This window comes from Pristis pectinata, chromosome 4 (assembly GCF_009764475.1).
Source record: "Pristis pectinata isolate sPriPec2 chromosome 4, sPriPec2.1.pri, whole genome shotgun sequence".
Classification (NCBI taxonomy): Eukaryota; Metazoa; Chordata; class Chondrichthyes; order Rhinopristiformes; family Pristidae; genus Pristis; species Pristis pectinata.
Genome location: NC_067408.1, coordinates 30,896,203 through 30,912,811, shown reverse-complemented (window position 1 = coordinate 30,912,811; position 16,609 = coordinate 30,896,203). Strand labels below are relative to the sequence as shown.

At 38.4% G+C, this 16,609-nt stretch overlaps 1 protein-coding gene across 1 annotated transcript in view; it reads right to left on the bottom strand.

Annotated features, from left to right (window-relative positions):
* The window catches only part of pfdn1 (prefoldin subunit 1), a 53,407-nt gene extending 39,283 nt beyond the window's left edge, over positions 1 to 14,124 (bottom strand). Inside the window, exons 1-2 of the mRNA XM_052014732.1 lie at positions 14,034 to 14,124; positions 11,286 to 11,452 (exon numbers count right to left, since the gene is read on the bottom strand). Of these exons, the coding sequence (XP_051870692.1) occupies positions 11,286 to 11,452; positions 14,034 to 14,090 (224 nt within the window). The 5' untranslated portion in view covers positions 14,091 to 14,124. The remainder of the gene's footprint in view (positions 1 to 11,285; positions 11,453 to 14,033) is intronic.
* Positions 14,125 to 16,609: the final 2,485 nt, after the last annotated feature.

Genomic DNA, 16,609 nt, shown 5'->3' with positions numbered 1-16,609 from the left:
TTTGTGGGTTTTTATTAAGCCCTGCAGTACACAGGAAGTGCTGTCTTGGACTTGTTGGAGAGACTGTTTAATATTGTGGACCTAGACACATTACATCAATCGTTACTGCATTTTAACCTACAGACTGAATTTCTCAGCAAATTTATCTTGCCATAAAGATACTTTTTCCAATTGTCTAGAAGAAAACCACTGAAAGTTTAATTTTTCACACATTCATCCAAAGTGAAATACAATCAAAATCTTTTTTATTACATACATCATAAAGATTAAGGGATACAGGAATCTATAGCTGCAGAAGCAGTCAGGCACAAATCAGAAGTGAAAATTAAATTTCATGATATTTCCTAATGCTCCAGTTGCATTCCTATATATGTCATAGAACAAGAAATGAACACTATTGCATCATATACTTCAAGGGGAAGACAGTATTGGTTACATTACAGAGAATTTCAATCAATTTCTTTTTTAATATTTTACCTAATATTCTAAAAACAATAAACATCTATATATTGAAAAATATTGTACATTTCTCTGCTTAATTATACATCTGTCATTACATAATCCAATTTTCTTATTGATGCTCAGACAAATAACTAATCCTTAAGTAGTAATTTTGCCCCTCAAAAACTGGCAACAATACTGTTTTGATGGGTTTTAGTAGTCCCCACCATTTCTCATGTTGTTCTTGATTTGTAGGTAATCAATATCAATTTATTACACTCTAGGATATCTTAGTCAAGCCTGATCTTGTCTTAAAATAGCACTCCCATGTTATTTTTTTAAACTACAAATCATAGCATTGCAATCAAGTGTAGAAAGCTTGCCTGACATTTCCTTTCTCCTCTCAGTGAGATTAAAACCAAATAATCTCTATCTGAGTGACTGAACCCAAAATCTTCCTGGTCTATATGGCCCGGTCATATGTACATAGACCAATATGACAAGACCAATATGCAGACCTTACGTAAGACAGTTTTGCTGTCTACTCTGAAGAAAATATGAAATCCTAATTTAGGTTTGGAAACAGCTCAAAAATGTTGCTGCAGCTGTTGGATGTCCTCCAAAATACAATAAAGGAAAAATAAAAAGCTTAAACTTTTAAGTTTATTTCAACTTATCATGGAGGATAGTGATTAAATATAATCCTATTGTAAATTATTTGTTCGTGCAAGTTTATTTTAAATGAAAATGTGGCTTGCATTAAAGAGGATTGTATTACAATCTGCAAGAATTTCAGTGAGTATCACTAACGAAATATGGTCATCATGCAAGATGAGTCAAGTGATTCAGAATCTACTGGCACATTTCCAGATACAAGTATACTTATCACCACTCTTCAACATACTGACTTCAGGAATTATTTTTCAACCTTCATGGCAATTTGTTTTGCTGTAATACTAAATACACATAGCCAGAAATGCTGCCGAGTGAACAAGAATTGTATTTGCTTTTGTGTACTGTCCACTTCTATCCATTTGTAATATATTCTCAGAGGAACTATAAACAATACAACGGAAGTTTGAAAATTCCCACATGCATCTGTATAGGTAACATACTACTTCTGTTGCTCTTTGCTATTGATCTGCTTATCTAACAAGTCTCTGACATATCGGTTACCAATCTCCTCCTTACTTCCCCAACAATAATTCTAGACCCTGTTCTTGCAAAATACTCCCAGAATCTAACCACCCCAAAACTGTTACGGCTTAGAGTTTTTCCAATCCTGTTGGATCCTAGACCATCCAACTGCCCAATCCTGAAATCCATTTCAATGGTCACATGCCCATATACTGTTTTATCAATGTCCTTTTATCTCAGAGCAGACCCCATTCCCCTACAAATCCAGTCCAAATCCACCCAGAATCCAGAAGTGTTCTCTTAGTAATCTGCACTGTTCTCTTACAAATAAAACTAGATCTGAAGACCATTTTCAAGTACAATCTGACATCAATCCTCTTCCTGTTCAAAAGTCACAGGCTCACCCCAGCATAATTTCTAATATTCTTTTTACAACAAGGATGTTATGACAAAAGCTGCCATCCACCATCAACAGAACCATTGGACATATGATACTTATGTGCAAAAAATATAAACAAATTTTTGATTGTTATATCATTGACAACTAACACCTTAAACAGTGAATCATGTTTTGGGCATTTTCTCTAATATAGAAGTAAAAGTATTTTCCTTCATCATTGACAACAATCAAATTTCAGATTGTGAAGCATACCAGTCTCTAAGTTCAGAATTATTGGAAAATGGGAAGTAAAATACATAGTCAGATACATAACAGGAATAGGCTCTTAAGCTCACCGAGTCTGCACCGACCATCAACCACTCATTCACACAAATCCTATATTAATCCCATTTTTTTTTGACTGTCCCACATTCTCATCAAATCCCCCAGATTCTACTACATACCTACACATTAAGGATAATTTACTGTGGCCAATTAACCTACCAATCTGTGGGAGGAAACTGGAGCAACCAGAGAAAACTCCACACCGTCACAGGGAGAATGGGCAAATTCCACACAGTCATCATCGGAGGACCGGATTGAACACTGGTGCTGAAGCAGCGGGTCTACTACTTGTGCCAATGTGATGCCCTCATTCTGAAACACTGGCCCAGAGTTCAATACACCTCCTCTCAGCATTCACTTTGTCAATCATTTCAAAATCTTACACTTTTTAATGAGATCACCTCTTGTCCATGAATTTGCTAATGAGATTGCAATCTCTCATCCCTGCCTGAGATATCGCTGAAAACATCGAGATCCTAAATTCCACACATCAATAAAAGTTTTGGTATTACTCTGAGGAGAAAAAGAAAACAATTCTCAGACCGTGCCGTATGACTATAAGAACCAGGCCGAAAAAAATGTATTAGTGATCACTTTTTTGATCACAGTTTGGTGAGTGGGGGTAAATAGAAAGAATCTTTTGTAATTAAAAAGAAAGGAGAATTAAAAGTCACACATACTTGGCAAGCAACAACTCACTTGGGCCACACATGATAAACTTATATACTGTATGATATTATACATTCAGCAAAAACCATTCAACGCTCAACTCAAAGTGAGTGGTGCTGCCAAACTTGCCTAGTAACCAACAGGGGAGCAAAGGTAAACATGCCTGCACATCAGTATTTCAGGATTCTTAGAAAACATCAAAAAAATGTCAGCAAAGATGGTAGTTACACTGTGTCTAATATTGTAGAAAGAAATATACTGCCAGAAAACACAAGGTGGAGTCAATATAGCAGCACAAATGATAACATTTTTTCCCCCTAATTTGGCATTTCCACTTGAATCTAAAGAGACCAGACCAACTATTTTCTGTCATGCATTAGTTTGATAATGCTTTCAAAGTTTCTTAGAGCTGCACAACTTCCATTGATGTATTTATTTCAGCAGAATAAAAAATAGTGTAGCATACATTAGAAGTACCGAGGAGTACTAAAATTCACCGTATTTCTAAGTACTTCTATATAATATCTACAAGAGACCCTAACTTTACAGTACAGTACAGTATTGTACACAGTACAAAACACAGCTTTGATGAGAAACTGTGGACCCTTATGATCAGAAACTTAATTTTATATGCGTCATGAATGTGATGCAGATTTCTTTATTTTTAATTCAAGGGATGTAGGCTTTACAGGCTCAGCCAGCATTTAATTGCCATCCTTAATTGCCCTTGAGAAGGTGATGGTGAGCTGCCTTCTTGAACCACTGCAGTCCTTGAGGTGTGGGTATACCCACAACGCTGTTAGGGAGATTTAGTGTATTTAGTGTTCCAGGATTGTGATCTAGTGATGGTGAAGGAATGGCAATATATTTCCAAGTCAGAATGATGTGTGGCTTGGAGGGCAACATTCAGGTGGTGGTGTTCCCATGCTTTTGCTACCCTTGCCCTTGTCTAAGGCATCTTGGTGAGTTGCTGCAGTGCATCCTGTACATGGTAAAAATTGCCGCTGCTGTGTGTCAGTGGTGGAGTGAGTGAGTGGTTGTGGATGATGTGCCAATTAAGTGGGTTGCTATGTCCTCTATGGTGTCGTAGAAGCTGCACTCATACAGGCAAGTGGAGAGTATTCTATCGCACTCCTGACAAGCCTTGAGAGATGGTGGACAGGGTTTGGGGAGTTAGGAGGCGAGTTACTCGCTGCAGTACTCCTAACCTCTGACCTGTTCTTGTTGCCACATTGCATGAACTGGAGTTGTCCTATAGTTTCTGGCCAATGGTAAACCACCCACCCACCCCCAGGATATCAATAGTGGGAGATTCAGTGATGGTAATGGCATTGAATGTCAGGAGCTGATAGCTGGATTTTCTCTTGTTGGATACTATCATTGCCTGGCACTTGTATGGTGCGAACGTTACTTGCCACCTATCAGCACAGGCCTGGGTATTCTCAGGTCTTGCTCCATTTGGTTACGGACTGCTTCATTACCAGAGGAGTTGTGAATTTTGCTGAACATGGTGCAATCATCAGCAAACATCCCCACTTCTGACCTTACAATTGAAGGAAGATCATTGATGAAGCAGCTGAAAATGGTTGGGCCTAGGACACCTTTGCAATGTTGGGACATACTGGAAGCAATGGAGGATGCCTATAGAATATTGTTGAACTCACCAAAATGCAGGAAGCCACAATATTGGATAAACCAATTACCTCACATTGCAATAAAAACTTTTTTATGAACAGGTAAATTATCATGTCTTGACAATTCATAACCAAAATAAAAGCACAAAATTATTAATAGATAATTGTTAATAGGTATTCAATAGAACTTTTTCTTTAATACAAATTTAATTATGAGATTCTTGGTCCTTTAAATGAACTTTCACATTTTGTATTACTTAATGTTCAGAAAGTTCAGACTTGTCACAGTGACCTGAAAATATATATATTACACTGGTCAAAAGAAGAGGTCCATAGCAAAGAACCATCAATCAAGATAGCTTTGAAGGCACAATGACACCACTAATAGAATAATAGTTCAGTTCATTGTAGCATTACATACCCAATTAATGCCTTGACAATTTATAAACAAAAATATAAACAAAAAATGGAGTGAGTGAGTATGAGTGAATGAAGGTAGGGTCTACGTTTCAAATGTTCCGACAAAGGACCATGGATAACAATAAACTTTATCCAGTGAGATACCACAAGAAACTTCAAGCTGCTTTTGCAATATTTTCCTGTTATTTTAATAAGCACATATGAAAACATTTGCTTTTGCGCCTTTGGTTGAATGTGCTCATCTCTCAAGACATCGTCTCCAGATTCAATAACTGCTGGAATGCTAAGTGCTTCTGTTATTATTTCAAAGTTTCTATTGTATTTTATATCATTTTAAATGAAACTATTGACCTTTGCAAGAGAAAATGCATAATTGTATTTGTATTAATAAATTAAGACAGTTCGCCATGCATTTTCTTGCAGTTCATGCATTTGAACAGCATAGGTTCTTCACTATTAGTAGCATTTTCATCAACCGATAAACACTTAGTAAATTTATTAAATTTTGAAATGATATCAATTATTCAACAAATAGTACATAATAAATTGCTTCTCATGTTTTGTCTGTCTTTTTGCTCTCTCCTTCTCTATCTTCCATCCTTGAATATAGCCATGGTATGCCAGCAAAGATTAATGCAATGAAGCATAATTTTCTTAGTATAGCTACAATGATGTCACCATTTCTCTGAATAGAACGTTCCCAACTGGACCCCAGCCAAGGAGATGACAAGTACATCAACCTCATATTATGTTTCGTAACATTTGTTGCAACCCTATCTCTCTCTGTGTGTCCTGCAGTTTTCAATAACTCCCTGTCTTGTTTTAGTTTTTTTTTCTCCACACTTCTACTTGCCATCTCCAAATAATCTGTTGAATGGACCACCTCCAGAGAACTAGGTTGACCGGTCCTACTGTGGTCTAATATGAAAACTGACACACAGACATGCATGTATTTTCTTCTTCCCAGTTTCTTTTCTCAATAATTATTAATTGAAATCCAACCAAAGGTTCTTCTGTAAAACAAGTCTAAAAAGGAGCGTACTTCAATCCAAATTGCTACAACTACTAACCTGTAATGAATTTAATTCACAAAAATAGGCCATAAAATTTGTTTCTGTATAAAGTACTCAAAAATCAACATGTTATGCAAATCAAATAGACAGACATCCAAATAGTGCTTAAAGACCATTCTATTTTTGGAGTGTATGTTTATTGTTAGCACATCTTTGAAGTAAACTATTTGCTCTGCCATTTTTGTTCAAAAAGATATTATCACACAATGGCTGGTAGTTCTTCATCGAGGGAAATTATTAAATAATATGTTTCAAAAATCACATGAAAGATAATAAAAACATTGTAATTTAACAATTTCATTTTTGTAAAGGCTAAGCACAGAGAATGCATGTTCTTTTCAGTCACATGCAAATGAATTTCAATCATCACTGGCAGTTTAAAATTTTTAAAAAAGAGCTTTTCCTCAGAGCATGTCCCTAATCATGTTATTTTCAGCATTCACTATTTATGAACAAAAATTGCATCTTTATTTGCCAGTGTGGTCATTCTTTAAACAGGAACTAGGAGTCAGAGGAAAGGAAATCTCTTATCGTGTCTACTTAAATATAAACGATACTTGGAATTCCTATTGTTTCAGAGTTCAACAGTATGCAAATGATTTCTACAGAAATAAAATGTACCTGCCTTTAGTTAAACTGGAAAACAAAAGATTACTGCCTAGAAATTGGATGGTGTTTTTGTGCACCACATGATTCAATTTCAATAAAAAATCATGGGAAAAGCAGGGACTCGCTGCAAGTTGTAAGAAGCTTGTGATTCCCTTGCCAGGTCCTCTATGCACCCGAGATAGTCACATGTGGAAGACCACAGATATGCGTAATGACATAGATGCTACAATGAGATTTATATCCAAGATGATTGGCTCTGGGTGTTGTGGCCATGCATGCAATAGAGGGCCAAAACAACAACTGTAAGGCTTGCATTACTTTTATTTAATAGGAAATTACCTGTACAGATAGAAATTCAATGGATGGACTTGCTTCGTGAAAGTCCCCTTTGAAAATTTGCTGCCTATCCCTCAGGAACCCCTGCCAAAATCCACTCACTGACCCCACCCCAAGTAGGAACCCCAATCTCCATCCCATCCCAACAGAGCATGCGATCATCAACAAGTATGACCCCAAACCCACCAGCTACCTTCTGAAATGAATCCTTTCCAACCCCCAAATCCCAATCCACCAAACAAATAACGACATGAGAATCAGACTGCTTATGCAAAGTTCAGAGGGGAAGTAATAAAAAGGGTATTAGGGTTGAGAGAGTATGAGAAAAGAACAGTAACAAATATAAAGGGGATCTAAAAAATTGAAAAATCTATGGGCAAATAAACAGTAAGGGAGTGGAGAGGGGTACTGACGCAGAGAGCATGAGCTCTTTACGTCAAACTTTACCAAGGAAATGGCTATTGCCGGATTCTCGGCAAAGGAAGACTAAAAATTGTTCCAGAAAAGATATTAGAAAGGCCAACTCTTCCTAAAGTGGATAAATCACCTTAATCTGATGGGGTGCATCCTACATTGCTGAGGGAGGGGTGGAATTTGAAGAGTTATTGGCCATAATTATCCAAACATTTACAGATATGATGGTGGTGCCCAAGGACTAGACAATCAAAAACATTACAACCTTGTTCAGAAAATGGATGCAAGCAGAAACACAGCAGACCTGGCTAGTCAGTTTAAACTTGGTCATGGAGAGACTTTTAGAATCAGCAGCCACTTGGAAAAGTGTAGATTGATCAGAGAAAACCAGCATGAATTTGTTGAAAGGAAATCATGTTTCGCTGAATTACTTGAGCTTTTTGACAAGGCTCAATGAGAAAAGTGTGGTCAATGTGGTGTACATATACTTTCAAAAGGCAGTTGAAAAAAATGCCATTTGTTAAGCTTGTTATCAATATTCAAACCCATGGAATAAAAGGGATATTAGCAAAATGGATGGAAAATTAGCTAAGTGACAGGAAGCCATAGTAGCAAATCATTGTTTTTCAGATGGGAGAGAAATGCAGTGGTATTCCTCATGGGTCAGTACTAGGGCCACCATTTTCTAATGTATATTAACAACTTGGATTTTGGTGTAAAGGTCACAATTTCCAAATTTCCAGATGTCACAAAACTTGGAGATGCAGTAAATTGTGGGAAAGCCTCAACTTTTCACAATTTTTATAAATGACTTGGATCAAGTGACGAAGGATTTGGTTGCTAAATTTGCTGATGACACAAAGATAGGTAGGAAAGTAAGTTGTGAAGAGGACATAGAGAGGCTTAAAAGGGAGATAGATAGATTAACTGAGTGGGCAAGGATTTGGCTAATGGAGTATTATGTGAAAAAGTGTGAAACTGCCCTTTTTAAAAGGAAACATTAAAAAGCACATTATCTAAACAATGAAGAATTGCAGAGCTCTGAGATGTTAGTGTGATCTGGGTGCCCTAGAACATGATTGCTTAAAGACTCCTCTGTAGATGCAGCAAATGATAAGGAAGACCTACAAAATGTTTTTTATTGCAAGGGAACTGAATGCATAAATCAGGGCGGTTATGCTTCAGTTATGTAGGGCATACAAGGGACCAAATCTTGAGTACTGTGCACAGTACTGATCTTATTTAAGGAAGAATGTTAATTTTTAAAAGTTTATTTCAGGATCTGGGAGATGCTGGCAAGGCCAGCATTTTTGCCCATCCTAATTAACCTTAAACATTCAGAGAAATTTTGCTAGACTGACATTTTGAATAGGCAGGTTATCTTGTGACACAAGGTTGGACATGTTAAGCTTGTATCCATTGGAGTTTGGAAGAGTGACAGGCAACTTGAGTTTAAACACTAGCATGGTCCATTCAAGTTCAAATGTCTACTTCTGAACTGTATCGTTTATGTACATGTAACTATTGGTACTGAATTTTCATCACGTGTACCAAGATACAGTGAAAAGCTTTTGTTTGCATGCCATCCAGATAGATCATGCCATACATAAGTACATCAAAGTAGTAAAAAGAAAACAGAATGCAAATACGGTGTTGCAGCAAAAGAGAAAACGCAGTGCAGGTAACAAATAAAGTGTAAGGGCCATGATGAGGTCGATTGGGAGATCAGGAACTAACCTCCCTCTAATTTTTTTTTGATTGCCTGCCAAGCTGAACTCTTCGAAGATCTCCTCAACCGTGACTCTATTCTTGACTCCGTTAGACTGCCCATTTGGTCTAATCTGACGAAAGTTGAAAAGGCCCATATCCCAATTAACAAAAAAATAACAAGGCATCAGGAACAGACGTGATCCCCACTGAAATTCTAAAACATGGTGATGAAAACCTTCAGTCACAAATCTACGACCATACTGTCAGCATCTAGGAAGAGGAGTATATACCAGGGGACCTTGGACATGCTGTTAAATGACCATCCTCAAAAAAGGAGAAGCCATGCCTGACTGCTGTAACTACTCAGGAGTCCTCCTGCTGTTTGGCACAAAATATGTCATTATCAGGGTCCTTTTCAACTGCCTCCTCCCAGTGGATGAGGAGCTGACCCCAAATCACAGTGTTGATTCCATTCATCTAGAGACACAGTGGACGTGCTCTTGACTGCGCAACAGCTCCAAGAAAAACGCAGGAAGCAGCACCAACCACAATATATGGCCTTTTGTCATCCTCACCAAAGCCTTTGACTTTCAACCAGGAATATCTTCCTCAAATTAAGTTGTCCACAGAAATTAGATTCCATTTTACATCTACTGCATTTTGGATGCAAGCCATGATACCAACAAGGAGGGGTCAACAACAGAACCAATCTTAGTGAAGACCAGAGTCAAACAAGGCTGCATCATTGCTCTAGCACATTTTACAGTCTTTCTCACTGCAATGTTACACACTACCTCCAATATATCTCTAGAAGTTGAGCTATTCTTTAGAACTATTGGGAAACTTTCAACCCAAGGTGACTGCCCTCCAGAACCAAGGTCACTCCAACCCAAATGGGCCAAACTTAAAAAAACAGAATGGAAGCAAGTCAATCTCAATCCTGACAGACTGACTTAAAACTAAAAGATTGTGACTCCCAAATCTACAGCCTCATGATTCTCAAGAAACACATGGATAGGACAAGGCAAAACAAAAGGGAAACTTTTACCTTATGCTAAGAGGTCAAAACCACAAAACGACTGGAGGAGTATAGCAGCTGAAGGGGTGAAGTAAAATGGAAATGGAAACAAAAATGGAAGCATTAAAATGAAAGTCGGGTTAAATCAAGGAGAATCTAAAGACGTCCTTATAGATATGTAGAGGGATGAGGATAACTCAGGAAACAGTTGGGTCTAGTTCACAACACTTCTCCTGCATAACAACAGGGACCATTGCCAAGGACCAAAGCATTCGGCATACAGTGAACTCAGCTGCTTCTTGATGTTACATGGAGTGGATAGAATTGACTGAAGATTGGCCATTCTTGTTGTAGGGGCAGAGGTTACAGTTTGGGAGCAGGTAAGCTGAGAATGATCAACCACTCTGCACCTCTGACTGGAGATGGCTATCAATGCTTCAATCTTCTGTTCAGTATTCTGTTTTGAGATACAAGACCTGTTTTTAAATCTATTCAGTTTAGCATGGTGATGGTATTATACCACTCTAATTCAATACAAAGGTCTCAGCCAGTGTGAGGGGATTCATTTTCCTTTCTTACGATCGGATTGAACCATGCAACTTCCTGTCCATTTCAAAGGGTTGTTTAAAAATCAATCAAATTGGAATTGCACTGAAGTCACACATAGGTCAGACAGATTAAGGACAGCAAATTTTCTTCCTGTAAGGGCTTCTGAAGGAACTAAGATTTTACAACATTCCAAACAATTCATAATCACTTCTACAAGCACTAGTACTTTCTATTTTTACTTTCTTGTATTAAATTACCACAAAATATTTCCTTCAGTTCGCCTTACATAAAATGCATCTATCAAGGAGAACTGCAAAGCCTTCATAAATCCTGATCTGACACCAAGAAATGTACAAGAAATATTAATGGTCCACTTATTTCTCTCCTTGTCATGAAACAAAGTTCATGAAGGAGAAACTATGAACCTTCCTGCTGATGCAGCTATAATTCAAGCTTCAGGAAAAACTATAAAGGGGAACAAACTTTAAAAGATTCAATTGCTTAGGAGATATACAAATTCCACAGTAGGAAATCAAGAAAATCTTACTCACATTCTCCCAACACCTTCATACATGCGTGCTTCTTCTGGCATTGTAGCTATTTCTCCATCTGTTAAATGTGCATGTTTTTTGGTCCTATTTAATTGTTCAATCTGCAAATCTGCAAGTTTCACCTTCTGTTGTGTATCGAGCACTTTGGTCTGTAATTCAGCAAAAGCCTGAGAAAGGTAAAAAAAAATTTAAAATATGACTAATATGCTTTTAAGTTAATTATGTATTGGCATAGCAATTTATAAAGATCTTATTTGGGAAATACTTTTTTCTTGAATCCAATTTCTGATATTTTTTCTGTGTGATTGCAGTGGCTCTCTCAACAACATCTTTACTACTTCCATGTCAATCCGTACTGTGATCTTTCAGTTCTGCAGAAATCCACAAAAGTTATGCCACGACAAAATTGTTTTCCAATTATACACCTCGTAATCAACACAAATTATTTTTAAGATTGATCTGGAAGAATGTATTTATAACGCAAGGTAAACCCTCTCAATTTAATCCAGCAACATTCGTAGTTAGAGGAAAATCTTATTTCAGCCCATATTTAAAGAATTTAAAGAACCAATTTTTCAATGTCTTATAAAACTGTTACAGTCAAATAACTATTCAATTTAGTATAACCTAGGTTCAAATGATTTTTTATTGTAATTGAAATTAATAGAATTATCAATACAGATGGATTTTCAATTCACATTGAAATGATTTTTCTTAAAAGCTTCAAAAGTTTATATTTACAATGGTGACATGAAGCTTAACTTGATAGGCTTGAAATAACTTAATATTTCTACTAAATAATATGGTTTTGAGGAACAAAGTTTGTTCAACCTTTTGAGCAATGTTACTCAAGCTAATATGCATCCTTGATGCATGAAACTATTTAGATCCCAATATCAACGACTGTGATCAAGTATTGCAGCTGCAATCAGTGGCCAGAAATTTTACACCTTGTACGCGATTATTCCATCTTTAATCACGTAACTGAAACTAAAATACATTACAAGTTACAGTTCTGTTATAGATCCCACAATTTCTGGAAGTAATCTCCTCCATCACCAGCACCATGACTTCAGAAGATACATCCGCAGGACAGACAGCAGCAACTCACCAGTTGGCAGTACTCCCTCCCTTACAAATACCACACAGGAGGGCAAAAGCAGCAAAGGGAACAAGATTCTCCAAACTGTCCTGCAAGTTACATATCTTCTAACTTCAACATATAATCACAGTACCTTCATCATTTAAAGTCATTGTGAATGCATAACCACCACAGGTCTGCAGTAGTTCACTGGATATACCTTCTCAAGATAACAGATGAGCAATAAATGCATGCCATTTCTATCCTGAGAAGACATATTTTGTAAAAAATCATGGTATTTGTTATTATTACCTAATGTATCCAGATCTAAATTTGTTGAGAATATGATGAATTATTAAAGACAGACGTTAAACACAGAGTGGAAAAATACCAGTATTAATGTTGTTACTTAATACGAGAAGTTAAATGAAATAATGTGAATACAAAAAAAAAGCTGGAAAAGAATGAGGTCAAACGCCATCTAGCACAGCAAGAACTTGAATAGCAGACAAAATAATAACCTGCCCTTCACATTCAGAGACTGAAAGCTTTGATAACTTTAAAAGTATTATTTGCATTCATAGAAAATTGTTCTGTCAACAATTACGGTCAGGACAAAATATAAATTTTATTTTCATAAAGTTTCGCCACCATCCCACTTCACTCCTGTTCCAACCACCCAATCTGCCTCCACTCTGAAGAAATGATTTAGATCTTTGTCAGAAGGTGGTTGAATGGTGAGACCCTAGGGTCGGGGATGTAGGTAACTCATCTGCCCGTGGTCACCAAACCCTAGGGTCGGGGATGAAGTTCAGGTGTCTGTCCATGGTCACCGTACCCCATGACAGGGATGGCGTTGTGCCCGTCCGTGGTCACCAGACCCCAGGACAGGGACGGGGTTAAGGTGCCCATCCATGGTCACCGGACCCCGGGACGGGGAGTGGGTCAGGTTGCCCATCCATGGTCACTGAACCCCACGACAGGGACAGAGTCAAGGTCCCCGTCTGTGGTCATCAGACCCCAGGACAGGGATAGAACCAGGGTGCCTGCCTGTGGTCACCAGACCCTGGGACGGGGATAGGGTCAGGGTGCCCGTCTGTGGTCACTGGACCCCGGGACAGGGATGGAGTCAGGGTGCCCACCCGTGGTCACCAGACCCTGGGACGGGGTCAGGGTCAGAGTGCGCGTCTGTGGTCACCGGACCCCGGGACAGGGACGGAGTCAGGGTGCCCGTCCGTGATCACCGGACCCCAGGATGGGGATGGGGATGGAGTCAGGGTGCCCGTCCGTGATCACCGGACCCCGGGATGGGGATGGGGATGGAGTCAGGGTGCCCGTCCGTGATCACCGGACCCCGGGATGGGGATGGGGATGGAGTCAGGGTGCCCGTCCGTGATCACCGGACCCCGGGATGGGGATGGGGATGGAGTCAGGGTGCCCGTCCGTGATCACCGGACCCCGGCCGGTATCTCAGTTCGACAACGTGAGGCCTCACTATTACCAGGCCCGACCCAACAACAAGCTTCGAATGCTTTCCAAAGTCGAAACGCCTTATTTTTTAAAAAAAGTGCCTCGCTGACACGTGCTTCTCAATCTCATATGCTTAATATTGACGATGAAAGGAGCAACCGCGCACGAAGTTACAAAGATCCGCGGCCTCCCTGTACCTTCTTCAGCTCCAGGTCCACGGGGGCAGCCATGTTTGGAGGAGTGAGCATGCGCATTTCGCATCCTCTCTCAGGAGGGAAGGGTCGGCCGGGGCGCGACCACTGGCTGGTTCAATGTTGTCCAGGGGGTTGATAAAGTCTGTTGTATATTCATATTAACGTCAATGCACAGTTGAAAACGGAATCAAATCTAATTTTCAGCAATGGACTGAGTTCGATGCGATATGGAATTATAGGAATTTGTGATACAGAAGGGTGTCATTTGGCCCATCACCCTCATAACTGCCATTAAAAGCTGTTTTTCGTCTAATTTCACTTACTAACTACCTGTCTGTACACCAGTAGTTACATAGCACTTCAAGTGCTCCTCTAGCTATCTTTTAAACGTGATGAGGATTTCTGCTTCCACCATCCTTTCAGACGTTAAGTTCCTGACCACCCCCATCACTCATTAAGTATAAAAAATTCCATGTTTCCCATCTACTTCTTCTTCCAGTTACCTGAAATTTATATTTCCTAGTTATTGAAATCTCCTGTGATGTAAATGGCTCCATCCTATCCAAACTATCCAGACCTCTCAAATTTCTATACATATTTTTCTTAAATCTTCCCTCAGACTCCTTTGTAGCAAAGAAAACAGCCCCAGCTGACCTAATCTCGTCCCATAACTAACATCCCAGGACCCAGGCAACATCCTAATCAGTCACCTCTCCAATCTCTTTGGTCGTAGCACATTGTTCCTATTTTGTGACCTGAATTGCATGCAGCACTATAGAGAATTAATTATTGTTTTACACAGTTCTAGCAAGAAGCTTGTGGGTGAAGGGGGAGGAGGGGGATAATGGGCAAATGTGAGAAAAATGGTAACAGGGAAATAAGCATGGAGTAGTGTTGATGGCATTGTTTTGAGAGCCAGTAGGAAGAGTTGAAAGGCCTCCCTCCGTGTTATCATTTAAAAAAAACAGGAGAAGAACAGAAGAAGGAGTAATGGTCAGTCTACTTGATCTCTCCTCATGGGATAATCCTTTTTCCCCCAGGAATCAAGTTGGTGAACGTTCGTTACTCTCATTATATTGCAAGCATATCCTTCCAGGGAGGCCAGATCTGCACGTGTATTCAAGATATGATCTAACCACTATAATTTCGGTAAGATACTTTTACTCTTGTACTCAAATCCTCTTGCATTAAAGGCCAACGTATCATTTGTCTTCCTAATTGCTTGCTAATACTATATTAATTTTCAGTGACTTGTATGTAGTTACACTACAAATTCAGAACATTTTCTGAGGGTTTTTTACATTCTTACATTTCTAGAGTTGTACTGCAAATTCACTGTTAGTGCTATTACTAAACACTGCAAGGAATGTAACTTAAGTGTTAAATTGGATTTCAAATCTTTTGAAATTTATCTGCACTTGCTTTAAATGTTTTGCCAACTCATTTTCATTTTAATTGTTAATGGAAAAGATCTGTCGGGGGGGGGTGGTAACAATAAGAGTTCCATCAAACCACTTAAACAGACATAACGGAAGATTCATTGGAATGATTAGCTGCACTAGAAATGCCAAAATTGATATTACAAGATTGGGATAGATATCATGGGATGACTAAAAAAATGATGTTGCTTGCAAATTATTCTCAGAACAATCATAGGCATGACATTGTATTTCCTGGCATAAATATATTGGAAGTGTTACGTTTCTTACACTTATTTTATCAAACTCTTCTCTTATTTACACTGGCTCCAACATTTTGTCTGTGATCATTCTTCCACAGGAAGTTGGACCAGAAAAGTCCAAGCTATTATTTTGCTATTCTTATTAATGTGTTTTTATCTGATACTAACAAAAATTCTGACTTAGAATTAATTCACTAATGAGGTGGCAGAACAACCCTTCTGAGAATTTTGGAACACAAAAGTTCTAACAAGACAAATCAGTAAATCAGATATAAATGTAAAATTAGGACCAAGCTCCCTGGGCTTCTGGGAATGAGTCTCTAGGACTTGAATTGCATGTGGCTACAGGCCACAACTTGGATACCCTTAGACTGGATGGTCAGTGTCAATAGATTGCTGAACTATGAGGCAACCAGATAAACTTAATACTATCATCATCTGATGTGTGTATATATTCCAACAGGGATAAAAGTGATTAGGGTGGGACCTTAACTACTTTTTTCTATTTCTTAGCTCAGGAGACCAACTGCAGCACTTCTACAGTTATTCAGGATGTGATCAAAAACATGGAAATCCTACTTTTGCTTCATTTGGAAAATGCCAGTTAGTGTGCTGTATTATTCTAACCTCCCCCATGTTATGTTAGTTTTTATATTGTGGCATTCTCTATTGTTCACAGAATTTGATCATCGGGATGCATAGTAATTTAGTTAACCTCTGCCAATCAGTATTATTAAAGTATAAAACTTGACCGCAAACACCAATATAGATATTCTTCCTAGCAAATTTATGTGTTATAGCTATCTTCAGGAGAAACCCGAACACAGGGAAATTTTAATTTATTACTATTGGATAAATAAACTGCAGGCATATATGAATGCTAACTTTTTTGCATATT